Raw genomic sequence first — 26,236 nt, 5'->3', positions numbered from 1 at the left:
TTGCTAAATTGCCCAGGCTGGCCTTGAACTTGTGATCCTCCTGAGTAACTGAGATTACCGACATACAGCACTGTGCCTACTGTTACTGGGCTTTGAGAAACCTATTTAGAGGAATTTTGTGAGTTTGACGATGACCTGGGAGAACTCCTTCATGAGCAAAACAAAGAAATGACTGATAAAAAGGATTTGTTTTCTATAGAAAAATACATTTAGTCTTTGTCCTGGGTTCTTGGCACAGAGCTCCTAAAACCTTGACTGATTGGAGGGTCTCTTCAGCCTGGGTGTATGCTAATGTAGGGGCAGGGCTAGATGGCCTGGGGGCATGGCTGGTCACCAGGAGCCAGCAATTAGAAACCACAGCCTCCAGGCTGGGCAGCAGAGGGAGAGAGGGGTGGGAGGTTGTACCCTGTAAAGACTCCTGAAGCCTGAGACTCCATGAGCATCCCAGTTGGTGAATGCAGGGCCTTCGAGGAGGGTGCCACACACCCTACCACCTTGGGACTGAAGCTCCATGCTCAGGATCTGCCAGAACTTGCCCTTTCATTTTGTTCTAGGAAAACATTTATGGGGAGGGGTTCTTCTGGGTTTTTTGAGACAGGGTTTCACTGTGTAGTTCAGGCTTGCCTTGAACTCACTATGTAGCCCAAACTGGCCTCGAACTTGTGACAATCCTCCTGCCTCAGCCTCTCAAGTTCTGGGATTACAGGTATAAACCACCCCCAGATCATTTTGGGGTTTTTTTTGCTTTTTGTTTTTATTTTAGTTTGGCTTAGTTTTTTGTCTTGGGGGATTGAACTCAGGGCCTCTGCACTGAGCTACATCCCTACCCCTTTTAAAATGTTTTATTTTGAGACATAGTCTTGCTAAATTGCCCAGACTGGGCTTGAACTTGCAGTCCTCCTGTCTTGCCTCCCAAGTGATGGTATTACAGGTGTGTCACCATGCCCAGCTCCGGATCTTGCGCTTTCTACCCCTTCATTTTATCCTTTATACTAAACCAGTCAACTTAAGTGCTTTCCTGAGCTCTAGGGGCTGTTTGCTCCAGCAAAATGTTGAATCTGAGGGGAGAGCTGTGGGAACCCCCAAGCGTACAGTCACTCAGATGTCCTGCTGGCTGGAGACTCGCTCCTGGCATCCGAAGTGCATGCAGTCTCCGACCAAGACTTTCCCCTGTGGCATCTGATGCTAACTGCAGGTACCGCCAGAATTGAATGATATGGGTCACTGAGCTAGCATGGAGAATGGACTGGTGTGGAAAAAACTCACATATATTTGGCACACGCTTAGTGTCAGGAGGGTTTGTGGGTAGAAAGGACTCAGAGATTCCAAACTGAGTTCAAAAATGCCACACACATTTCCTGTTCTTCGAGGGGGACAGACACCAGTTCTGAGGGGGATTTCCAGGTGATACAGTGTTTAAGAGCTCAAGACTTCTCCTTTCTTTTGCCCTATTGCTTAAGAGTTATTTATTGATTTCTTGAGATAGGATCTCCCTATGTAGTTCAGGCTGGCCTTGAATTCACTATTTAGCCCAAGCTGGTCTTGAACTCAGAGATCCTCCTGCTTCAGCCTCTCCAGTGCTGAGATTACAGGCATTCCACAACATACCCAGCCTGATTGACTGATTGGTGCTAGAGATTAAACCCAGGGCCTATCCATGCTAAGCACACACTGCACCCCTAAGCTCCACCACCAGCCCCAAGAGTATACTACATATTTTTAGATTAAATCTATATGCCAGAAGAGTTCTTTGCAAAACAGTTTAAAAATACTCTGAGCAATTATAGTTGAAACATCTTTGCCATTAACTAAAAAAATCAGAAGCCAAAGTTTTGTTAGTAAGTCATTATTTCCTGTCTAATGCTTGGAAATTGCCATACATTTTGGAGTCTATTAAAGCTCTAAATTCATTTTACCCAGATGAGAATTAATCTGTTTTTTATGATGTCCTTGGGAAGTCAGAGGCGTCCTTTCATTATTGTTACACAGTCATTGTTTTCTTTGGTATAAAGTTGGATGGGAACAGGCAGGATTTGACTCAGGAGGGACAGCACGGAGAGTGGGAATTCAGGCCTAGCATCGAGGTAGGGCTGGGATGAAGCTGAGTGGCAGAACACATGCTTAGCATGTGAGGACCTGGATGTTTCCCAGCACCACCCCCCAAAAGAAAGATGCCACATGTGAGCATGATGGTACGCACCTGTGATCCCAGCACTGAGGAGGCTGAGGCAGGAGGATCGCCGTGAATTCAAGGCCAGAAGATTTTGCCTGTCGAGGACTTTATGCCTGTGATACCTTCAGGCAACTGTAATGAAAAATGGAGGGGTTTACACATACTCTTTCAAGACTGCACACGTTCTGCTAGGAAAAGAACAATCTCAAGAATTCAGATTCCCTATCGGATGTGAGCTTAAATTCTATTTTCAAGGTGAAAAATATTCACTTAAATTAAGCTTGGTGCTAGGCATGGTAGCGCGTGCCTGTAATTCCAGCACTCAAGAGGCTGAGGCAGGAAGATCTGCAGTTCAAGTATAGCCTAGATAGTTTAGTGATTTAGGGAGACCTTCTCTCAAAAAATAATAGGCCGGGAACAGTGGCCCACGCTTGTAATCCCAGCATTTGGGAGGCTGAGGACAGGACGATCACTAAGAGTTTGAGGCCAGCCTGGGCTACATAGTGAGTTCAAGGCCAGCCTGCACTACAAAGCAAGACACTGTCTCAAACAACTAAAAAAAAATTTTAAATAAATAAGTAAATAAAAGGCTGAGGATGTAGCCATGGGGGAAGACCCTGGGTTCAATCCCTAGTGCTATGGGGGGGGGGGCTATGAGGGAATTTCTAGGATGATTTAATTTCTTTTCACTTCTCTGCCCCCTTAAACATTAATCCTAGAGTCCTGAATGTATCCTTCTCTTGGATGTCATAAGCAACACACTTTTCATGTGCTTTTAAAGAGAACAGCAGTAGCTGAGCAATCTGAGGCAGCAGGGTTTGTACCTGAGCTCCAGGGGTCTGAAGGTGGGTGGGGTTGTTGGGGTCACACGCCCTGCTGAATAATGCACGGGAACGATAGCAGCCCTCAACAAATGCTGATCGCCACACACAGGGCAAGGGATGAATGCACAAAACAATGAAACCCAGATTTCACTCCATTTATCCCCCACAGACGGGTTTAATTGAGATAAATTACCTTGTAGATATGGACAGTGTGAACTTCACACACCAGATCCATTGGGGATAAACTGCTGTGTGTGTGTGTATGTGTGTATAGGCATTCGCTTAGTCATTGCTGATTTAGTTATCCCACAGTCCTTACTAATGCTCAGTGTGTGCATGTGGTACTGCTCTGGCAAGAGTCAGCAGTTTTTAAACTAGAATTAATGCCCTTTGTCTTCAGAGACAAGGAGAACACAAATTCACCTGTAATCCCAGCACTGGAGAGGCTGAGGCAGGAGGGTTGGGAGTTTGAGACCAGCCTGGGCTACAGTGAGTTCAAGGTTGGCCTGGACTATATAGCAAGACCCTGTCTCAATAATAAAAAATGTCAAGTCACTGCTTCTAGAATAGAAGATGAGCGGTGAGGTGCTGAGAATGAGTGTTTACTATTCTTCACAGCAGGGCTGTAAGACTAAAGGACTACAGACTTCACTCTGTTGTAGTGGGGAATATCTTAAAGGGGAAAACTTTAGCGTGGTGCACGCCTGTAATCCTAGCACTTAGGAGGCTGAGACAGGAGGATTGATGTGAACTTGAGGCCAGCCTGGGCTACATAGTGAGATCCTATCTCAAAAAAAGAAGGAGGGACCTTGTTAAAGAGAAAGATAAACTATTTTTTCTCCTTCACTGATACTGTTCCTTAATGGCTGAAGTCTGAGTAAAACCCATTGAAAACACCTGCCTGTTCCAGATTATCTGATTCCTTAAAGAATGAACTTTTCCATCCATTCTGAAGGCCTTTTCAGTAGCCCCAATCCTTTTTTATGAGACAGGGTCACACTAAACTGCCCAGGTGGACTTGAATTTTCCAATCTCCTGCCTCAGCTTCCCAAGTGGCTGGATTACAGGAGTCCACACCATGTTTTGATACATGAATACAGTAAACAGCACTTAAATCAGGTTAGATGCATCTATCTCCTCAAACACTGATCACTTTGTTATAATGAAAACATGCAGAATCCTTTCATCTAGCTTTGTGAAATTGCACTAGGTTACCATAATCTATAGTCACCCTACTGTATGGGAGCACCTGAGCTTTTCTTGTTGGTGGTGGTTTTTTTGAGACAGGGTTCTAAGGTAGTCCATGCTAGCCTCAAAATTGGGGTCCTCCTGCCTCAGCCTCCCCAGTAACTGGGATTACAGGTGTGGCTATACCACAGCTTCTTATTCCTATTATAATTAGAAAATTATACAAAGAATCCAATCTCAATAGATAAGTTACAATAGCCTACTGAAAAAATTCAAGCAATCTAAAAGAGAGAATGTGTTAGTTACTTTTCTCTCGTTGCTGAGACAAAATACCCAAAAGCCGAAGTCCGAGCGGAAGGGGTTGATTTAGCTTACATTTCATGGAGGTTTTAGTCCATAGTCAGCTGGCTCCAAGTCAGGGATGACAAACAGACATCACAGAGAAGAAACAACATGGCACTCACAAGGTGGCAAAGGCAACAAGAGAGCTTCAGCATGTCTTTCTGCCTCTTTTATCCCCTCCAGACTACCAGGATTACTGCAGTGCCAAACCAATCACTCATGTGTAGTGGTTTAGTAATCACTCTCTTTTAATCCCAGCATCACACATTCTAGATTCAGCCACCTCTGACCAAATGAGGCTTTGGGGGGATATCCAGACCCAAGCCATAACATCCAGAAAGGGCAAATAGAGAAAAACAGAGAGGGGTGGGGATTTAGGTCAGTGCTTTTGCTGCCTGCTGCGCAAGTGCAAGGACCTGAGTTCCATTCCCAGTACCAAAAGAAACAAGAAAAACAGAGAGGGGGAAACAGCAGTACAATGGTGAACCTAAATTCAAACATTAACAATTATATTAAATGTAAATAATCTACACACCAATTAAAAGCACAAAAGTTGTTAAGCTGGAATCTTTTGTTTGCTTTTGTTTTTGTTTTTTGAGACAAGGTCTTGCTATGTAGTTCAGGCTGGCCTTGAACTCACAGCAATCCTCCTGCCTCACCTCCTGAGTGCTAGTGTTACAGGTACACCACCACACCTGGCTAAACTGGAATTTTTAAAAACAGATTCACCTACACGTTGTAAAGACAAACTTTATATTTAACAATATACATATGTTGAAAGCACAAAGATCTACCTGGACTACATAGCAAAACCTTGTCTCTAAAAAAAGCATATAAAAATATACACTATGCAATCAAAAGCTGAAGTGGCTATAAGATAAAAATAAAATAAATTTCAGGGCTGGGTATATAGCTCAGTCATACAGCACTTGCCTAGTATGTGTGAAGCCCTGGGTTCCATCCCCAGAACCACCATAAAATTAAAATTTCAGAACAAGACAAATTACCAGGAATAAAGAGGGACATTACCTAATGGTAAAAGGGTAAATTTACCAATATTAATACTCCTAAATATTATGCACATAACAACAAAGCTTCAAATATACACAGCAAACAAGGAGTGAAATCCCAGCACTCAGGGGACTAAGGCAGGAGGATTACAGTGAGTTTGGGGTTATCCTGAACTACGTACCAAGATCCTGTCCCAAAAAACAAAACTAAACAAAAACAGCTAGTTGTAGTGGCACCTACCTGTAGTCCCAGCACTCAGGAGGCTGAGGCAGGAGGATCACTCCAAGTTTAAGGCCAGCTTGAGCTACATAGTGAATTCAAGGCCAGCTTGAACTATAAAGTGAGGATCTGTCTCAAAACAAAACAAAAACAAGCAAACAAAAAACAAAACAATAGCAACAAATACAGCAAAAACTGATAGAAGTAAAAGAAGAAATGGAAAAATCTATAACTACAGTTGGAGACTTTGGTGTACCTCTCAGTAATTAGTATAATAAAGAGGCAGAAAATCACCATAAAGGTAGGAGTAAACAACATATCAACCAACTGGATCATGTCAACATTTATGTAATCACCCAATAAAACAGAATGAATATTATTTTCAAGTGCACATAGAATGTTCAACTCAAGCCATATTCTAGGTCATAAAACAAATCTTAACAAATTTAAAAGAATTTAAATCGTAAAAATTTTTTATCTGGCTGTAAAGGAATTAAATTAGAAATCAAGGGAAAACCTTAAAGTACTCAGAAATTTAAAAATACACTTTTAAACCAGGCATGGTGCTGCATTTCTGTAAACCTGGCCCTCTGGGAGGCTGAGGCAGGAGGATCAAAGTTTGAGCCCTGAGCCTAGTCATTCAGTGACTGGAAAAACCCTGTCTCAAAATAAAAAATAATTTAAAAGGGTGGGAGTATAGGAAAAAGTAACTCACCTACATAATCTATGAATCACAACTGGGGACGGTGGCACAGGCCTATCATCCCAAGCACTCAGAAGGCTGAGACAGGAGGATCGCCATGAGTTTGAGGCCAGCCTAAGTGTCTTAGTTACTTTTCTCATTATGAGACAAAATACCCAACACCCAAAGTTAAAGGAGGAAAGGTTTATTTGGCTCACAGTTTGTAGAGGTTTGGCTGCCTTCAAGGCAGAGGGCCATGGCAGAGAGATCTCACAGAGGAGAAACAGTTCATGGCGGGCAGCAAAGCAGTGAAGCAGTGAAGCAGCAGCAAGTGACAAGCAATGGCCCTCTTTCTGTCCCTTATATTACATCCTTACCCTTAGAGTGGGTAGCGCTCACACCAGGGGTGGGGGACCCTTCCTCCTACCTAGAACTATGCCAAACCAATCAGTGGGCTAATTTAGTACCACACACCCTTGATCCCAGCATCACACACTCTAGATCCAGCCACCTCCAAAAAGCCTCACCTATGAATGCACAAGGCTTTGGAGGAACTTGTAGACACAACCCACAACATCGGGCTGCATACTTAGTCTAAGGCCAGCCTGAACTACACAGGGAGACCCTGTCTCAAAAAAAAAAAAAAAGATAGGGGCCGGGGATTTAGCTCAGTGGTTTCGCCGCCTGCTACACAAGTGCAAGGGCCCGAGTTCGATCCCTGGTACCAAAAAAAAAAAAAAAAAAAAGATACAACATCAGTTCTTCACATGCTCAGAAAATAGACCAGGGAGCACTTACCTCTGAACTCTCCATATACCCAGCATCACCCGGGTACCCCTGAACCTGACAGGTTGGTATCAGCAGTGCTGCCCACTTTGGAGCACGGATCACGGACTCAGCTCACTGCCATCTCTCCGTGTGCTGGTGTCTTTCTGGAGCGCTCCAGGAGGGAAGCACACACTCGGAAGATTCCTCCAGCCTCCTCAGGAGAAAGTGAACCTGCAGGTCAGTGATCTCCACACCTAGCACACAGGCTTCTCCCTCCTTGGCAAAGCCAGCTCCGAGCCTCCTCCAATCCCAGACTTCAATTTGGTCTTCTCTGCTTCTCCTGCTTCCACTTCCAACTTTCCAAGTCTCCCAGGACCCAGACAATCTCCTTTCATCAAACCTCCTGACGTGAGTGAGCCTCAAAGGCCCAGCAGGAAGTCACAGTTTGTCCCAGATGAGGCCTTCCCCTCCCTGGAACACAGAAACAGCTGAAGCCAGTTCTAGGCTTGTTTTATTTTTGCTTTTTGTTTGTCTTTATTTTCTCCTTCCTGTCACACTTCCAGAATGGGTCCATAGGCAATCAAAGCGCACATCAAGACAGCCTGTGTTGTCTCTTGCTGGTGTTCTGGTCCAGGTATATAATTAAGGATCACTTACTTTCTTTAGCTCATGAATTCACATGTATTATTATTATTATTATTATTACTTTTTGGTACCGGAGATCGAACTCTGGTCCTTGCGCTTGCGCAGCAGGCGACGAAACCACTGAGCTAAATCCCCGGCCCACATGTATGATTTTTTAAGTACTGGGGATTGAAACTAGAGTCTTCGCCCTGAGCTACATCCCAGCCTCCCCCACCTCCCCGTTTTGAGACCCCAGCCTCAGTGCACTAAGTAGCTAAATGGCCCAGACTGGGCTCTAACTTGTGAACTACCTGCCTCAACCTCCTTGAGTGCTGGGATTACAGGGGTGTACCACTGTGCCAGGCTCGGCTTTTTTTTTTGGTACCGGGGATCGAACTCTGGTCCTTGCGCTTGCGCAGCAGGCAGTGAAACCACTGAGCTAAATCCTTGGCCCTTTTTTTTTAAGACTGGGTCTCCCTACGTAGTCCAGGCTGGCCTTGAACTCACTATGCAGCCCAGGCTGGCCTAGAACTTGCAGGATCCCCCTGCCTCGGCCTCCCAAGTGCTGGGAAGACAAGTGTGTGCCATTCACATCCATCTAAACCTCGCACCACCCCCCTCCACCAAATTTAAATGAAAACACATAGGTGAATTCTCAAATTTGCTTCCGTGTACATCAAGACAAATGCATAGCAATATACTCTATGGCTTATTCTTTAGCTTTATGAGAAGAGAAGGTAAAACAATACTTCACACTCTTGTCTCAATATATAGAACCAGCCGGGCGATATAGGACCACATCTACTTCCTTATTTCAAAAAAAATACTTGAGCGATTTCTATTCTGGAGAAGTTGGAGTTAGATTTCTTAAAGCTACAGCCGGGCTCAGACCTAACAGTCTTTGGGGCATGAAAGATAGTACTCAGCCCAGCCCCAGCCAACCAAACCCTTCCAGAACAGTCCACACTAACAACTGTCTTCCACATGCCAAAAATAGAGCCTTGACTAATCTATATTCTCTGCTTGAACGTTTTTTTCCTGGTTGCGTTTCCAAATTTAAGAGAAGGCTTAGTTGCTCGCCTTCCTGCCTCAGAGTACTTTGCTGGAGTTGCTGAGGCTCGCATGGCCGTGGATCAGGGAAGAAGGGAGAGGGCAGCAGCTGCAGCTCAGGGGCGGCGCTTGCCTAGCACACGTGTAAGTCCACAGGTTCCATCCCATCCCTGTTTCCCCAAAGCAACAAGAATCAAAAGAAACACTTGCCAGGGGCCAGGGATTTAGCTCAGTGGTTTCCCTGCCTGCTGCGCAAGCGCAAGGACCAGAGTTCGATCCCTGGTACCAAAAAAAGAAACACTTGCCAGGTGTGGGGTATGCCTGCAATCCTGGCACTCGGGAGGCTGAGGTAGGAGGATCACCATGAGTTTGAGGCTAACCTGAGCTACATAGCAAGACCTTGTCTCAAAAAGCCAAAAAAAGAAAAACAGAAAAAAAAAAGGCTAATGATAGTTGTTTCTGCTAAGTTTTCACAAAGGCCCAGCAGGGCCCTAACCCACTCCTGCAGAGCTGCCCTCACCCCACCACTACGATGATGTCTACATTGGCCTTGGAAACTTTCCCTCACACAGTCCTCGTCCTGTGCCACAAGGTAACGCCACGGTCACAATGGCAGTGCCACTGTGTCACTAACTGAAAGCGAAACTGTTGGTTTCATTCCAAAACACATTACCCACAAAAATAAAAAGTAGACACAGCCTTAGTTCTTTCGAGGAAATTCTAAGAGGGTGGAGGAAAGTTCAGAAAGTCAAGCTGGCCACACGGATGGGATGAAGCAGCTGTTCTCTTATCACCCTCTCAGTCTTCGGCCAGTGCCCTTCCCTCTGCCCTAACCACCGAGCAAACCCAGATCCCCCCTCGCTCTCAGCCCCCAGGCACCGAGCTGGCCCAGAAGCACCCAGGGAGACCCTGCAGGCCCAGGTCCCAGGGGCCACTCAGGACCCACTAGGAACCTCAGGCTGAGGGCCAGGGGACAGGTGCCCTGTGACAAAGAATTTTCCCTACAGACAAGATGAGCTCAGGAGTGGAGAGTCAGCGAGCTGTGTGTTGCCATGGGAGCTGGAGCAGGGCTCTGGGAGCAGCCTCTGTGGGGCGGGTCCTGCCCTACTGGGAGATCCAGGGTTGTCCCTTAGATGGCAGCTCCTTCCCTTCATTCCAGTCTTGGCTTTGGAGTCACCACCTCAGAGCCGGGTGTGATGGTGATGTCCATGATCCCAGTCTGGGAGGTTGAGGCAGGAGGATGGAAAGTTTGAGCCCAGCCTGAACAACTTAGCAACTTTAGTGAGACCTGTCTCAAAATAAAAAATAAAAAGGGGAGGATGTAGCTCAGTGCAAAGGCCCTGGGTTCAATCCCCAATATGTAAATAAATAAATAGATTGATAAATATGTATTTTTAAATGTAAAGGCCTACCATCCCTAGCTAAATGAAGTGCTTATTTAATTTGTGTGTGAATACTGAAGTGCAGCCCCTGGCCTGCACTGCAGAGGCCCCAACAGATCATCCCACGAGACCCGAGATCCCATCATGTCGAGGCCTGGGGAGCCCTGAGCATGGCCAGAGAGCCCAGCCTGGCTGCCCAGCCAGGGAGGCTCCTGCAGGAGAGACAAACACCCTCAAGAGATAGGGCCATCACTCTCTCTTACAGAAAACTCCAAACTGGAAATCTGAACAAATAAAAAAGCAATTTTTCATGAGCTTCAAACAGATAGAGGCCCCTCTTTGGGGGGACAGTTGGGGGCACTGGGGGTTGAACCCAGAACCTCAAGCACCAGAGTTCTAGCAGGTCTCTAAGGACCTAGCTACAACCTCACCACTGCTCCTCACAGCTGCCTGTCAGTTCTGCTCCAGAACTCCCTCCCCAGGATGCCTTCCCCCTCCACCACACATGCCCACCCCAGGTCACCTCGCTCTGTACTGGGACTCCAGCCTCCAGTCTGGATGTGTCCTTGTCCCATGTGGCTGCCGGGCTCGTCTTTCCGAAAAGCCATTCTGTCCAGGCTCTCCACTGAGCCATCCTCCTTCCTGGGCCGCCCTCAGCCTTCGGGGTAAAGTGCAGATTCCTGAGCAGAGCACCTCCAGGAAGCCTGGCCCAGCCCCCTCCTCCCCAGGCACAGCCCTTGCCCTTTGGTCTTGGCCACATCACTGCTCTCCTGCATGCTCACCACTGGCCCCGGCCTCCTCACAATCCTGTCGGCCTGGAACGCTCTTCCTCCCTCTCCTCAGCCTGTGAGAACCTCTGTGTCCTTTGGCCTCCAAGGTAACCGCATAGATGTCTTCTCTCTAAACTCCTGTAACAGCTCGGAGGCTGAGGCAGGAGGAGCTCAAGTCCAAGGCCAGCTTGGACCTGTCTCACAAAACAAATAAACAGATAAATAAATACATTTCTGTATTTGTTTGTTTGGAGTTTTTTTTAGGGAGAGACAGTGTCTCACTATATAGTTCAGGGCTGGACTTGAACTCACTATTGTAGCCCAGGCTTCTTCCTGCTTCAGTCTCCCTAATGCTGGGATTACAGGTGTGCATTTCCAATGCTGGCTATAAATCCATTCTTGATACAAAGGCTGGGATGTAGCTCAGTGGTACAGCGTTTGCCTAGCATGTGGGAGGCCCTGGGATTCCATACCCAGAATAACAACTACAACACAAAGTGATGGAGCTGATTACAAAATCCTCTCATTGACCAGAGTATGCTATAATCACCTCCATTAAGCATCTTTGATTTAGGGTGTGACTTTTCCCCTGTCATTTCTATATTTCCACAGAGAAGGTGAGCTTCTACATCCTCCTCTCTGTTGGAACCTGTCTTCTGGTCCCTGAGCTCCAGGACAACTCTCCTCGAGTCTCCGGCAGCGATAACCCGAGACTATCTAGCGATCAGCAGCACCACCTAGTGGTCAGCAGCACACAACAGCGAGGAGAAAGGAGAGGAAGCGGCGGAAGGAAGGCGGAAGGAGACCCAGCTCCATCGTGCGCTGGAAAGAAAGCCGTCCAAACCTGCAAATAGGAAGTTAAACAAAGAAGCCTAATTTTCTCCTTGTAAGAGAATAAGGAATTAAGCTGAGAACATGTATGAGGCACACAATGGGGAGGCCTAAAACAGAGGCTAGGTGCAGTGGTGCGCACTGCTAATCCCAGCTACTCAAGAGACTGAAACAGGAGGATCTCAAGTTTGAGGCCAGACTGGTTAATGTAGAGACCCTGGCTCAAAATCAAAAGGGCTGGGAATGTAGTTCAGTGTTAAGATCCTGGGTACCAAAACAATTCCTGTGGACTTCTTCTTTAAATCAATTTACTTTAATTAAATATTTTCCTGGGGAAATTTACTGTTTTGGTTTTTTTTTTTTTTTCAGTGCTGGAGATTGAACCCAGGGCTACGTCCTCAGCCCAGGAAAAATGCTTTTGAAGAAACCCATGTCACTGGAATCTAATGACTCAGTAAAACTACAAATTAAGTAATCAAGAGTACATATGTATTTTCAAGTTTCTTTGCTGTCACCGCATGTAATAAGAAACCTCAGAAACCCACATATGACCAATTCACACTCTAGAAAAGATTAAAGATGAGTCTGAGAGAAGCAAACAACAAACACTCTCTAGTGTCTACCCAATGATCATGTGTAAATTTCATTGCAAGTTACCAACATAAGTTTTTTATTTTAGTTTTTTGAGATAAGGTCTTGCTATGTAGTGCAGGCTGGTCTTGAACTTACTATGTAGCCCAGGCTGTCATTGAATTTGCAGCAATCCTCCTGCCTCAGCCTACTGAGTGCTGGCATTACAAGCATGCGCAACCATGCCCAGCTCCAACCTAAAATATTTGACCTAAAATTTTTATTAACCTATGTTTGTGTTCTACTCTCTAGTTGCCAAAACAAGACTCAAATAACCAACTGAGCCCCCAAAAAAGTTTAAAAATTTGACCATTTAAATGAAAAACAAAACAAAAGAAAACAAAAACTGACCCTTTACTGCACCTAGGTGTGGTGGCATACACCTGTGACCTCAGCACCCAGGAGGCTGAGGCAGGAGGATCACCATGAGTTCAAGGCCAGCCTTTACCACATAGGGAGACCTTGTCTCAAAAAACAAAACAAACAAAAATTGACCATTTACTGAAGGGGGACTCCATAGAGACTCTGCTATGAGATCATAGCAGGCCTATGTGCCAAGACCCTTTATGGACAAAGCAGACTTTTTCCTGTACTGGGGATTGTACCCAGGGCCATCATACTGGGCTACATCCCAGCCCTTTTTATTTTGTAATTGCCGAGACAAGGTCTTGCTAAGTGACCAAATTGCCCAGGCTGGGTTCACACTTGTGATCCTCTTGCTTCAGCCTCTCAGAATGCTGGGATCACAGGCCTGCACCATCATACCTGGCTGATGCAGACATTTGAAAAGATAAGTACTTTATAGATATTTAGACTAGGAGTCATCCTTGAGTGGGGAGCAAGACCTGTCTGTCCTACATTTAAACCACCTGTAACTCGAGATTCCGCTGTAGCACATAATTACATTTGCAAGTATTAAAAATGTCCACTGGCCTGCATATTACCTTATACATCTGTTCTCACACATCCTACCTTGTAGGGGTCTGATAGGATCTTGGTGATACTTCACTCGTACAGTAATTACCGTTCTGTGACCCCAGAAACATACAGCATAATGTTGAAACTAGACCATTTCACTTCGGTGCCACATTTTCCAAACCAAAGATAAGGGTCCTTGTAGTGACAAAAACATGTGTAGAGAAGCAACCGGAAAGCAGGGGCTGTCGGTACCTGTCACTGCCAGATGGCTTCTCTGTTGGCAAATCCATACCCCACAACTGCTTGAAAGAGGAAGAAACTGCAGAAGGGAAAAACAAGTCAGCATTTCTATGCCAGAGTTGGAATCCGAGGGTAGCTTTGGAGGCAGCCCTGGAGGAACAATGACTCGCTGAGTACCAGTGTCCCAGACACTAACAACACATAAAAAAATGCAGGAAGTTCTCAGGATGGACTCAGGGCAGGCCTGTGCCTGATTTTTCTATTTTCCCTGCCATTCAATCTATGCCTCACCCTGTAAGCATCCCATCCTACAGTAGCTGGGAGACTTTCATGGTTAATACAGCTATAGAAAGGACAATATGTTCCACTGTATCAGTTCAATTTTATTTGACAAATTCAAAAAGCATTTCAAACATACAGAGTTGAGAACAAACTTTCAACAAATAGCCAAGTATGGTACCAGCCACCAGTAATCCCAATACTCTGGGAGGCTGAGACAGTAGGATTTCAAGTCTGAGCCCAGTCTGGGCAATTTAGTAAGAATTTGCCTCAAAAAAAAAATGTGGTAGGGTCTAGGATGTAGCTCAGTGTGAATGAAGGTAGTACGTTCAATCCCTAGTACTGGGAAAAAAAACCCTTTAAAATATTAAAAATTTAAATTTTAACAATGCATAAATAGGTTACCCAAGCCCTTTATGAGAAGGTCTTTTAGCTAATTTTGAAATCATCAGCTTCATAATAAAGCCCAGACAGGAAAACACCTGCCAAGAACCTCAGGACTCCTGTTTTAAAATATATTAGGTTCACATGAAAAATTACCTTCTACAGTCATCTCCATTGAAATGTAAATGTGGTCTTATTCTCCAAACTCCCCACTTGGTCCTGCAATTCCATTTGGAAATTCCATCTGTCCCTGGATGTCACAGCCATCACCTCTTTTGGCGTTGATAAGTGTGCTCTGCGTAGAGCTCTCCATAATAATTATTTTCCCTGTAATGAATGCTCCACCGCTTGGGCTTGTCCTTCCCCCTGCTGATCTCAGTGTCCCTTGATTAATGGAGCTGCCACCTCTGTGAGCGGATGTCACGCCAACAAAGGCTCAGCCTGGAAATTGTCACTTCTCATCCCAGTTGCCCAGGCCCTTCTGTTTGATGAGCTTTGTGACTCTCCCACATGGCCCTGGTATTTCATTTTGGATTTTGTTAAAAATAAGGGGAGCTACACTGAAGTAGATTATTGAATTATTAATTCACTAGAAATCATTTCTTTTGTTCAAATGATGTGCTTCATTTCATATGCATGGTTTTTCCCCCTATTTTTCACTCCTGTCAGCTACACAGCTATTTAACCATTTAAATCAATATATAGATCAATAGAAACATTATTTTTTCTAGATTCTTCCTGAAGATAAAGCCTTGCAATAATAGCATTGTTTGAGGTTTTAAAAAAAGTTCTTAAATGAGAAATTTTTGCTTTGGTCAAAGAATGGATAAAAATTAAATTTGGCCATATGTGGTGGCATATGCTTGCAACTTCAAAGGCTGAAGTAGGAGGTTCACAGATTTGTGTTCAGCCTGGGTAACACAGCAAGACCCTGTCTGAAAAAATAAAATAAAAATGGTTGGGCATGTAGGTCAGTGGTAGACTGTGTGCTTAGTAAGCTTGAGGCCCTGGGTTCCATCCCCAGCACCACAAAACAGACAAAAAAACAATAAAATGAGAGGGCCCCGGGGACACCATCCACAAACATTCCAGTGGCATTTCATTGAGAAATGTAAGTAATAAAACATTCACCTGAGTGCAAGATACAAAAGTTCACCAAAGATACCACAGATGTACAGCTTACTAATGCATGGAACATTAATGACATTTAAGCAAGCACTCAGTAGAGACCAAAGTTTATGTTGAATTAAAACATTAAAAAAATGCAAGCCAGGTGTCCCAGCACTCAGGAGGCTGAGGCAGGTGGGTCGCTGTGAGTTCAAGGCCAGCTTGAACTACAAAGCAAGACTCTGTTTCCAAAAGAAAAGGTGTCTCTAATAATCCTATAGGGGATCTTCTGCTAAGTATTCTAAAAACATCAACAAAAAATGACTAAGTAAAACAACTCTGGATCCTCAGCCAGCATAACTGAGCTACTGACAGAGTAATAAGAGAAATATTCCTGTTTGCATATTAGCAATCTCATCTCTCTCTCTCTCTCTCTCTCTCTCTCTCTCTCTCTCTCTATATATATATATATATTTTTTTTTTTTTTTTGCACTACTGGGTCTTGAACCCAAGGCCTTCACACTGAGCTATAGCCCCAGCCCTTTTTGCGTGCTTTATTTTGGAATAGGGTCTCACAAAGTCACTAAATTGCCCACACTGGGCTCAAACTTGCTATCCTCCTGTCTCAGCCTACAGCAGTGCTGGGATTACAGGCATGCTCCAGCACGTCCACCACCATGTATATTTTTAGATCCTTGCTTATTAGAATTGGGTAGGTGCCCTATGATTCCCTTCTAAGCAAGTCTGAGAAATTCTGTGACTCAACAGCATTATTCGTTGTTTCAGTTTATTGTTTTCAGAGGCATTACTCATGTCTCCAAGTATTACTTCAGATTGCAACAGATGTTTCATATCTAAATCATGCAAAGTTTCTAATCTTTCCTAGCCTTTAAAAATTTCTTCTTGATCAGCATGGCGGTGCACACCTATTATCCCAACTACCAAGGAGGCTGAGGCAAGAGGGTCACATTCGAGGTCAGTCTAGGCAGCTTAGTGAAACCCTGTTTCAAAATAAAAGATACAAAAACAAAAAGAGTTGGGGACATAGTTCAGTGCTCCCTAGGTTCTATCCTCAGTACTGAAAAAATTATTTTCTTTTCTTCTCTATAGTCATTGTGTGATGTTCCCAAGGAGATTAGAAACAGAGGGTCCATCTACCTCCATCCTCAGTTTTATCCATTTAAGTCAATTTTGATTCTGAGAGAATGCAAAGTTTTATTCTCTGGCAGAATCTTCCTCATGATTCTTCCTGGTAATTTTCTCTCTTGGTGGATGCTGCTTATGACTAATTTGCCAAAAGCCGTCACTAGCCGGTCTATTATCATCCATTGAACTGAGAACAATCTGATTTTATGGGGTTTTTGTTTGTTTGTTTGTTTGCTTTTATTTTCCATACTGGTGATTGAACCAGGGCCTCACACATGCTAGGCAAGCGCTGGACCCTTGAGTTTATGCGCAGCCTGCAGTCAATCTGATTTTAAAACTCATTAGTTATTTTAGACATATACATGGAAGCTTTCAGCATTACCTGAATTATTGCTCTGGACCTGTCTGGAAACACTTCAAGTCCTCTCCCCCTTCAACCTTTAAGGATCAGAGCACTTTTGATTTAGGAAATTTGGAAACCTGAAGGATGGGGGCCCCCATCCTCCTAGATTCTTCACTTGCCTTGACAATTAGCTCTGTAGTCATTTTTCAAGTTAATCGCTTTCATCTGAAAGGATAATACATGAACCCTTCTTACCTTTGGGAGAAGGACAGAAGGCTGCGGCTGGGTCAAAGTTCCTAGGTCACCCCCCAAGGTGCCCTGGAGACTCCAGCACGGTAGGTGTTTACATGGCAAAGTGGAAGGCCGGGACCCTGAGCACCTCCAAGTGGCTAACAGGAGACAGTCGGGGACCCGCATCCAGCACCTGACTTTATTTAGATCCCTCCCACGCGCTGGAGTCAGGGTTCAGGCTCATGTGTCCAGGGACACCATTCAGGAAGGGAGGGGATGGCCACCTCCTCTCACTTTCTAAGCAGGGAAAGTGTCCTTGTCCTTCATCTATCGAGCATCCAGTACAGCATTCCTTGGGCAGCAGTAGGGCCTGGGGAAGGAGAGGGCGGGGCGGTGTGTTTATTACAGTACTTACCTTAAGGTAATGAACAGGAAATCTGTCTCTGATCCAGAACACCTCACGTGTGCATCCAGGACAAAATGAATGAAATGTTACAGACCAAACATGGACTATGGACCGAGGCGGGCGCTCCCTCCTCCTCCGCTAATCATGACCAGCTTTGGAGAAGGGCGGGGAGACGCGTCCAATCAAAAGCCTAGTCCCGCCTCCCCAGGCTGGCCTGTGTGGAGGTGCCCGAGGCCCTCAGGCCCAAGATTTGCCGGGCAGGTTGCAGCCCTGATTCGGCAAAACAGAAGAGCTCAATTTTGGATAAATAACAAATACTCTTTTTTTTCTTTACTAGAGATGGAACCCAGGGGATTGTTAGACAAGCGCTCTATCCACTGAGCTAGTTCCCCAGCCAACAGCTATATTTTTTAGCATAGGTAAATCCCAATACTGGGTGAGATGTACTTTCAAAAAAATCTATTGGTTGTTTGAAATTCAAAGTAACTATGAGACAGGGACCACCACCTTGCAACAGAAGCCTGAGATGACAAAATAAGCCCTAGGGGGCAGTGAACTCTTTTTATAGTGTGAAGTGTTTCAGTGGAGTGTTTCAAAAGAGGCCAAGAGCCCTAAAACCACAAAAGCAGCATTTTGCATAAAATGCGAAATTGTTATCTAGAAAACAAAACAAACCCTAAATAAGCTCCTTAGCTTCCCTCGCCCCTTGTCAACTTAAAATCACTAGTTTCAGAGGTCACACTGCTGGGTAACACATGGTCAGCATGGTGCTGGCTGTGCTATAGATAGCGTCTCTGACTGTGGGTAGGATAACCATTACCTGGGTTACTTCCCAGGGACTTGAAGGCCACTTTTCTTGAGAACAGTGACTCTTCCTTGGGCATATAGGTGTCTGATGGGTGACTAAAATAGGACAAAGGCTCACATCTCTGTCTGCATACTGTGTCTGTCCCCTTTGAAGTCTTAACCCTTGAGTCTGTCTCTGCTCGGCCTGTGACATGTTGATCACTTAAGGAACCATCCAAGAGTTTGGCCGATCACCCATTGGAGCTGGCAGTGTGTTTCTTCCACCCGACCTGTGCTTCCCCAGCAGCTCAAGCACGGAAAGTCCTTCAGCCCTGTTGTAAGGTCAGGGTGCACATGCAGATGAGGACCCCAGCTGCAAGCATAACTCAGCAGTTCCTGAGTGAAGCTAACCTCTCATGAGCTCACCAAATACAAGGCCGGGGTGGGAAAGCACCAGATGCAGGAAAATTCAACAGCTCTGGAAAGAGTTCAACATGCCATGTGTTAGTCCAAGTCCATCACAAAAAGCAACATCTTTTGAAACCATAGCCCTGAGCAGTGGTGATTACTGGACTTTGGTCCACCCGAGCAAGTCAATAAACATCTAATGCTCTGATTGTTTTGTGAGCAGCAGTTTGGTTACTCTGTAGAGTAATTGATGGCTCCTTTCGGCCAAAGTCCCAATTCAGCTGAAGCCCCTCCTGCTCCCCTAAGGAAGCTCTGCCTGTGCAGAAGTGAGCGCTGGCGATACTTGGCCCAGTCTCATTTCTGTGATCTCTGGAGAAAAGATCCCATCATCCCCTATCGACTGGACATTCTGTATTTTTACTTGCTAAAACCCAAGATCTAGGCCACCCAGTCTGGGTGTGACTTTTAGTCTAGCACAGGCACTTGGTTTCTATTAGAACCTCTTTAAAAACAGGTCTTGGTTTCTACATGCAAACATCAGGAAGAGACCCCCAGAGAAGAAAATAGGGAAAAGCGGGCCTGTTTTGACTGAGACCGAGTCAAATACTTCCTCAGCCTGCTGGAGAGAGCGCTTTGTCCAGACTCAGTGGTGCTCTCCTGTGGTGAGCGACATTGAAGGAGTAGCAACTAGTACAGTGCTTACACAGAGAAAGAATTTTTTTGAAGTATTAATTGAACGAACAAATGAAAGTGGTCAAACTAAAGTGACTCTGCAGGTTAGCAGCAGAAGTAGACAGCAGCCTGCAGGAGGCTTTTCCCTTGGCTGTTTCTGTCTCTAGCCACAGTACTGATTCCCAGAGAATAAATCCCTTTGCCTGTTTTAAGTTTGAATTTCCTCATCTATAATTTGGCTCTGAATATTCCCTTCCTGGTCACCTTGCAGTAGCTGCCGTGGTGGTCAATGCAGTGGGAACACTATCCCTGCAGCCCCAAATCACAACCACCTTTGTTCTCAGCAAAGAGCAGGTAAGTGGGCTCAGTGGATTGTGAAGGAGGCTCTGTCCCAGGGGGCTTGGGGTTGAGTCCCTTTCAGCGCCAGAGGGAGCAGGAGAAGCCTGTGGAAAATGAGCTCTGATGCCCAAGTTCACCTCACTGGACAAAGTGCTGTCTCCTGCAGGCTGACTGTCCACAGGCAGGTGCTTGACTTTGATCTTGGTCAAAGCAGCCCCCCCTCCCTATTGAGTTTCATCTGATGTTTCCATTTAGAACCAAGACCTGTTCTTTAAGAGGTTCTAACAGAAACTAAGTTCCTGTGCTAGACTAGAAGTCACACCCAGAGTGTGTGGCCTAGATCTGGGGGTTTTTGTGGTTTTGTTTTGTTTTTCTTTTTGTGGTACTGAGAGTTGAACCCAAGGCCTTTTCACTCCAGCCCTTTACTTGATTTTTTTTTGTGTGTGTGTGTGAGACACGGTCTTGCTAAATTCTTAAATTGCCCAGATGGGGCTCAAATTTGCTACTCAGCCTCCCAGTGTGCTGAGATTACAGGTGTGCACCACCAATGCTGGCTCCATTTTCATCTTATGGATGAGGTCACTGTGGCTCAGAGAGGCCCATGAGCATCCATATGGTCAAACTGGGATCAGAAGCCAGTCTGACTCCAGAGCCTGGGTTCCTTAGTCCTCTTTGTCAAGGAACAAATTTAATGGGGCTGCAGAAGTGAAAGCAGCTGGCTTGGTGAGACTTGGCATAAAGAGGCTGGTGATTTGAGATCTGAGGGCCTTAGGATCCCAGGGGTCACGGAGGTGTGACAAGGATATCAGCCTGCTCACAGGAATGCAGGATGGATTAAAGGCCCAAGGGCATGAATGGGAGCTCAGCCAGGAGCCTGAGCCAGGAAATTCACTTAGTATCTCTTATAAAGGTGGCATCATGCATGGGCAGTTTTAAAAATGAATCCACAATAAGCTGGGGATTTAGCTCAGTGGTTCCACCCCCTGCCTCACAAGCGCAAGGATCGGAGTTCAATCCCCAGTACCAAAAAAAAAAAAGTGAATACATGAGCCAGGAACATTTGTCTAAATACTTTAATTAAAATGCATTGTAATATGGAAGCCCAAGTGTACATAAAGTATTCATGTATACTAAGAAAACAGATTAAAATATTCCCAGTAGCTGAACACATTTTGATAATGAATTTTTAAACAGCTTCTTGGTTTTAATTTTATTTAAAATATTTATGTAGGTAAAAAAATAACCTGCTATTCATTTTCTACCAAAATATTGGACATGTTGAGACATTTTAAGTGAGGAGAGATTCAACCCACATAAGTACAGGTCCTGTTTCACCGCAGAATTATAGTATTTCTCAGCTGTGCCATTCCTCAGCGACCCATTCAATCTGGAGAATAACGTCCATCTCCAATTCAATTTATCTACTATATCAGCTTTGCAAAAGTGCTGAATTTAATGAGATAGCTCAGTGAAATTAAGACATGGCTAATCTCATGTCAAAATCAATTTTCCAGGACAATTCTTGGAAACCACAAGAATCTCTCACTTTATATAATAAGCAGGATACATTCAGAGACTGATTTCTAAAAGAATAAGTGCATTCATATAAAAAAAGATTCCTTATAAAATAGGATCTCACAGTGAGAGTGCATGGAAACATTTTGCCAACTACAGAGGGCAATATGTTTACTTTACAGAAGTATCAGAAATACTAGCTACAGGTGGGAGCACTCTCTAGGCCTGGGTCTTAGAAAATATGGTGCAAATATGGGAATGCTAAATGGGATGGCGAGGCGGGGAAAGCCTGCCTAAACAAACTCCCAGACTTCCCAGTTTAAAAATAGTTTGTATAATAGGAAACAAGAAGACAAGGCTAGGATAAAACCTAGGGCCTTGCACATGCTAGACAAGTGCTATACTACTGAGCTTTTACCTCCTGTGCAAGATTTTTTGATTGGATCATTATTTTTGTTTATTTGGGGGGGTTTGTTTGTTTGTTTGTTTGGAGACAGAGTCTTGCTACGTAGTTCAATTCAGGCTGGCCTTGAACTCACTATGTAGCATAGGCTGGCCTCAAACTCACAGCGATCCCCCTGCCTCAGTCTCCCGAATGCTGGGATATCAGGCCTCCACCATTACATCCAGCTTGCAGCATTATTTTTAATAGCACAAGATTGGAAACAGAAAAATGGCCATCAGTGGGAGAGTGGTTTAAATGTCATGATGTAGTAGGCTGGATTACAATCATGAACAAAGAAACATACTCTTTAGGTACTAACAGGGAATACAGTAATCACCAAAATAAACTAGGTGGAAAATAACAGTGGCTCTAGTTGTGTTACAGTTTCTGTTAAAAAATAAACAAACAAAGGCCAGGCATACCTGGAGTCCCAGCTGCTAGGGAGGCTGTGAGGCAGGAGGATCAGTGGAACCCAGGAGTTCAAGGCTAGCCTTGGGCCACACAGTGAGATCCAGTCTCAAATAAATTAATAAATAAGGAAGGAAATAAGGAAAATAAGTATTTCCTTGTGTAAGCATAAAATCTCTCTGAAAGGATACAGAAGAAGCTGCTGGCCCTGCTTGCTGCCAGGGAGGGGCCCAGGGAAGTTGGTCATGGAGGATGGGCAGGGTGGAGAGTTTTTAATGAGTATCCTTCTGTACCCATGTAAATATGGTATCACTTGTTATACTAAATTAACAAAAACTTTTAAAGGAGTAAAATAATAATGTGAATCATCATTAAATTCAAGTTCCCAGACCACGTGATCTGTTCATCACTCTGGGATTTGGAATTGCTTCGATCAACATGGGAACTCCCAAATTATTTAATTTTTTTTGCCCTGGAAATGAATGTTGACTTAAATTGAGCTGCAAGCCCTCAAATGTCACTTAAGCAGCTCGACACACTCCAGGTCCTCCTGGAACTCCGGGCCCTTTGAGTTCCTCGCTGCCGGTGGAAACAAATGTCTCAATGCTAGTTTTCATCTTTGATCATTCCCTCCCCTAAGAGCCATTTGGTATGCAAATAAAACCCTCTCAATATATATATTCATGGCCTGGATGTGACTTTCTCCCGCTCGCCCTCTTTTAATCATAAAAATGTGGTCTGGAGAGACTTTAGGGAGTGTAAGTGGTGTCACATCTGTGAGATTCCATTTTCCAGGATTAATTGAAGTTGTTACCACCATCTCTCTAGCAAGGATGTCAAAAGCAAGCGACAGCCTGATCCCTGCTGGCAAAACAGGGGGCTTTTCAACGTGACAAGCCAGAGACACTTCTACAGGGCCCCTTGCTAGTAAACCCATTTCTGTCCTAACTGTCCTGAGAGGATGGTGCAGGGCTGAGCCCACAGGAGTGTGGGAAAGCTAAGCGCCAACTACTCTAGGAGCCTCGTGTCCCTCACAGTGGGACTGCCAGCCAAGGACGACGAAGTCCCACACTCAGGCAGACCTGCCACTGGCAGGCAGCACAGCTGTCTTCGGAAGAACCATTTCCTGTTCTTGCAACAGGGAGCCAACTCCTGCGGGGCGCCCCCCTCCCAGACCCTGGCCCATGGCTTCTGCAACAGAGCTCCCAGTCTGTCCCTCTGCCTATGAACTTTAAAAGTGGGAAGTGATTTTGTTTTTAAGAATAGCAACAGTCCTGGGGAGCTGGGGTCCTCCATGGAGGCTGGGAGCCTGGGGACCCGGACTTTGGATGGCAGGTGTGAATTTCAACACCAAGCCCACCAGGAGGCGCTCTGGGCAGAGTCGGGCTAGGTGGGAAGGGCGGAACTCCCCCCCCCCCCCCCCGCCTCACTCCCCCGCTGCCTCCTTCTCCTCTGGCCTCTCCACCGCCAGCGTCTGCTCGCCAGACTCCGGGCCCGGGCTCATGCGAATCCGCACCGAGGGCTCCTCTGTGCCAGCCGCCTCCTCCCCGCCGTCCTCAGGCTTCTCAGCAGAGGCCAGCGGGGCAGAGCTTGGGACTGGAGGGCCAGAGGGCTCCTGCGGCTCCTGGGGCGCGGACTGCTCCGGGGCGTTCTCCCCTGCAGCTTCCTGTGCGCTCTTGGCCTGAAATCCAGAAAGGATGACTGGTGAAACACAGAACATCCAGGGGTCTTGGACACCTCCCTGTTTACATGTTTTTAATTTTTTTCTATATTGTGGATTGAATCCAAGGCCTTCGCACTGAGCTATATCCTCAGCTCCTTTTAAATTTATATTATTATTATTATTATTAATTTGGTACTGGGGATTGAACTCTGTACCTTGCATTTGTGAGGCAGGAGGTGGAACCACTGAGCTAAATCCCCAGCCCAAATTTTTTTTATTTTTGAGACAGAATCTAAGTCACTAAATTTCGAAGTCTGGGCTGCAACTTGGAATCCTCCTGCCTCAGCTCCCAGAGTGCTGGGATTACAGCCGGGGCTGGCTTGTGTCCATCTTCATGCACTCCCAAAGAGGAAGGCAGTGGAGTGCCAGGGATGAAAATCTGCTGCATCAGGGCAGCAGCATCAGGGTTATTTGGGGGAAGCAGAATCAGTGGTGGAAAGTTTAAGGATGAAAAGTCCCAGCTGGGCTTTGTGGGAGGTCTTGGGGATGTTTGAGTTCTCAGGTGAGTGGTAGGGCCTGTTGTCTGTTCTAGAGCAGAGCACCTGCCCTGAGCTATTTAGGGAGGTGACCACAAAGGGGGGCCCAGGAAGGCTTCAAAGGCTGACCCATCCTGTGAGCCCACTCGTGTGACCAGGGATGGGTGGTCCTGGAGTGAATGAGAAAAACTCTAAGCACTTGGGGTGAAGGGTAACATAGGCAGGGTCCCAAAGGCAGAGGTCCTCTGGGGAAGAATGGGCTTAGATGGGCCCTACCGAGGTCACAAGTTGTGCGGAACACACTGAATCAGGCCACACCCCAGCAGCAATCCACTGCCCCCCCCACTCCTTTGGACTCTTCTGTGTACAGCCACCTGGTTCCACACTACAAAGACGTAGAGGACACTGGACCACCAGACCACGGTACTGGGTCCTGCCTCTCCCGGCCCAGAGGTAGGGGCTTCTGAGCCACCGTCCCACTGCTCCTGGTCCAGAGGAAGGGGCTTCCTTGCCACCATCCCTCCCGCTGCCCCCAGCCCAGAGGAAAGGGCTTTTGGGCCACCATCCCTACCACCACTCCTGGCCCCTTTCCCACCTCTCCCAGCTCAGATGAGGTGATCCCTGTGGGTGCCAACAGCACCCCCCCCGCCCCCTCAGTCAAAATGAGAAAACACGTAAATAAGTCTCAAAACCAGACTTCCAGATCACCTACAGCAAACCCAAAGGGAAATGAGATGGAACACTTGGATACTCAACCACCAGGACCCACTGAACTGTCAACAAAAGGGGATCTGGAAAAAAGGAAATCAGAAATAATTTCTCAGATAACAGGAGAAATTGTGCCCCTAGTGCAAGACATGATTAATAAATCTAGAGAGGAGCTCAGGAACATGATGGAATCCCAACATAAGAAACAAATGGAATCCATAAAACAGATGCAAATAGATTTCCAGGACATGAAAAACTCCACTGAAAGTGTACACAGCAGAATGAGCCAATGTGAGGACAGAATTTCAGATATAGAAGATAAGATTGCAATTAATGACCAGGAAAAGAAAAATTGCTTCAAAATTATAAGGGAACATGAGAAATCAATCCAGCAGCTGCTAGATGATGCAAAGAAGAATAACATAAGACTGAATGGGCTCAATGAAGAAACAGGAGAGAGTGGAGATGACATAAAAAATCTCTTCACAGAAATAATGGCAGAAAACTTCCCAAGCAGGGGAAAAGAGCTTGACATACAGATAAGTGAGGCATATAGGACTCCAACTAGCCTTGATCAAAAAAAATCTGCACATAGGCATATAATTGTTAAGATTCCAGAAACACAACAGAAGAACAAAGTTCTCCAAGCAGTCAGAGAAAAGAAACAAATCACATACAAAGGAAAGCCCATCAGAATCACAGCAGACTTCTCAACACAAACCATCAAGGCAAGAGGAGCTTGGAGTGACATATTCCAAGCCCTAAAAGAAAACAGCCTCCAACCCAGATTGATGTACCCTGCAAAACTATCTTTCAAAATGGATGGAGAAATAAGATACTTTCATGACAAAGAGCACCTTAGGAACTTCGTGAATACCAAACCAGCACTCCAAAGAATTTTACACAATATCCTAGGAACAGACATTGAGGATCACAACCCCAGGAAGCAAAGCAGAATGAACCCATCTGGCATGACAAGAAATTAAATGTAAAAGGGGAGAACCCAACAAAAAGAAAAAGTCACGGCAGTGACAAGTCAATACATTTCAGTTATACCCATCAATGTTAATGGTCTCAATTCACCAATCAAAAGAAATAGACTGGCAGAATGGGTCAAGAAGCAAAATCCAACAGTATGCTGCATACAAGAAACACACTTAATTCAAAAGGAAACTCACAGACTGAAAGTTAAAGGGTGGAAAACAATA

The 26,236-nt window shown here is 45.4% G+C and overlaps 2 protein-coding genes across 9 annotated transcripts in view; both read right to left on the bottom strand.

Annotated features, from left to right (window-relative positions):
• The window catches only part of Kifc3 (kinesin family member C3), an 85,483-nt gene extending 67,846 nt beyond the window's left edge, over window positions 1–17,637 (bottom strand). For 2 of the 8 annotated variants that reach the window (XM_087205961.1, XM_087205969.1), the window contains exon 1: window positions 2,201–2,708. The gene's annotated coding sequence lies outside the window, so the exon portion shown is untranslated. Of the gene's footprint in view, window positions 1–2,200; window positions 2,712–4,560; window positions 5,989–7,237; window positions 10,170–10,786; window positions 10,922–11,045; window positions 11,228–13,664; window positions 13,732–17,557 lie in introns of those variants that run through there. The other 6 variants (XM_087205953.1, XM_087205956.1, XM_087205951.1 and 3 more) reach the window with 6 other exon arrangements.
• A 5,910-nt stretch (window positions 17,638–23,547) lies between these two features.
• Cngb1 (cyclic nucleotide gated channel subunit beta 1) overlaps window positions 23,548–26,236 on the bottom strand; it is a 69,385-nt gene continuing 66,696 nt past the window's right edge. Inside the window, exon 32 of the mRNA XM_087191941.1 lies at window positions 23,548–23,802. Within this exon, the coding sequence (XP_087048067.1) occupies window positions 23,548–23,802 (255 nt within the window). The remainder of the gene's footprint in view (window positions 23,803–26,236) is intronic.

Source organism: Heterocephalus glaber, unplaced genomic scaffold (assembly GCF_053883595.1).
Source record: "Heterocephalus glaber isolate CG9 unplaced genomic scaffold, H.glaber_assembly_v1.0 deba00000071, whole genome shotgun sequence".
NCBI lineage: Eukaryota > Metazoa > Chordata > Mammalia > Rodentia > Bathyergidae > Heterocephalus > Heterocephalus glaber.
The sequence above is the reverse complement of the archived record's forward strand: the minus strand, read 5'-3'. Positions and strand labels throughout refer to the sequence as shown.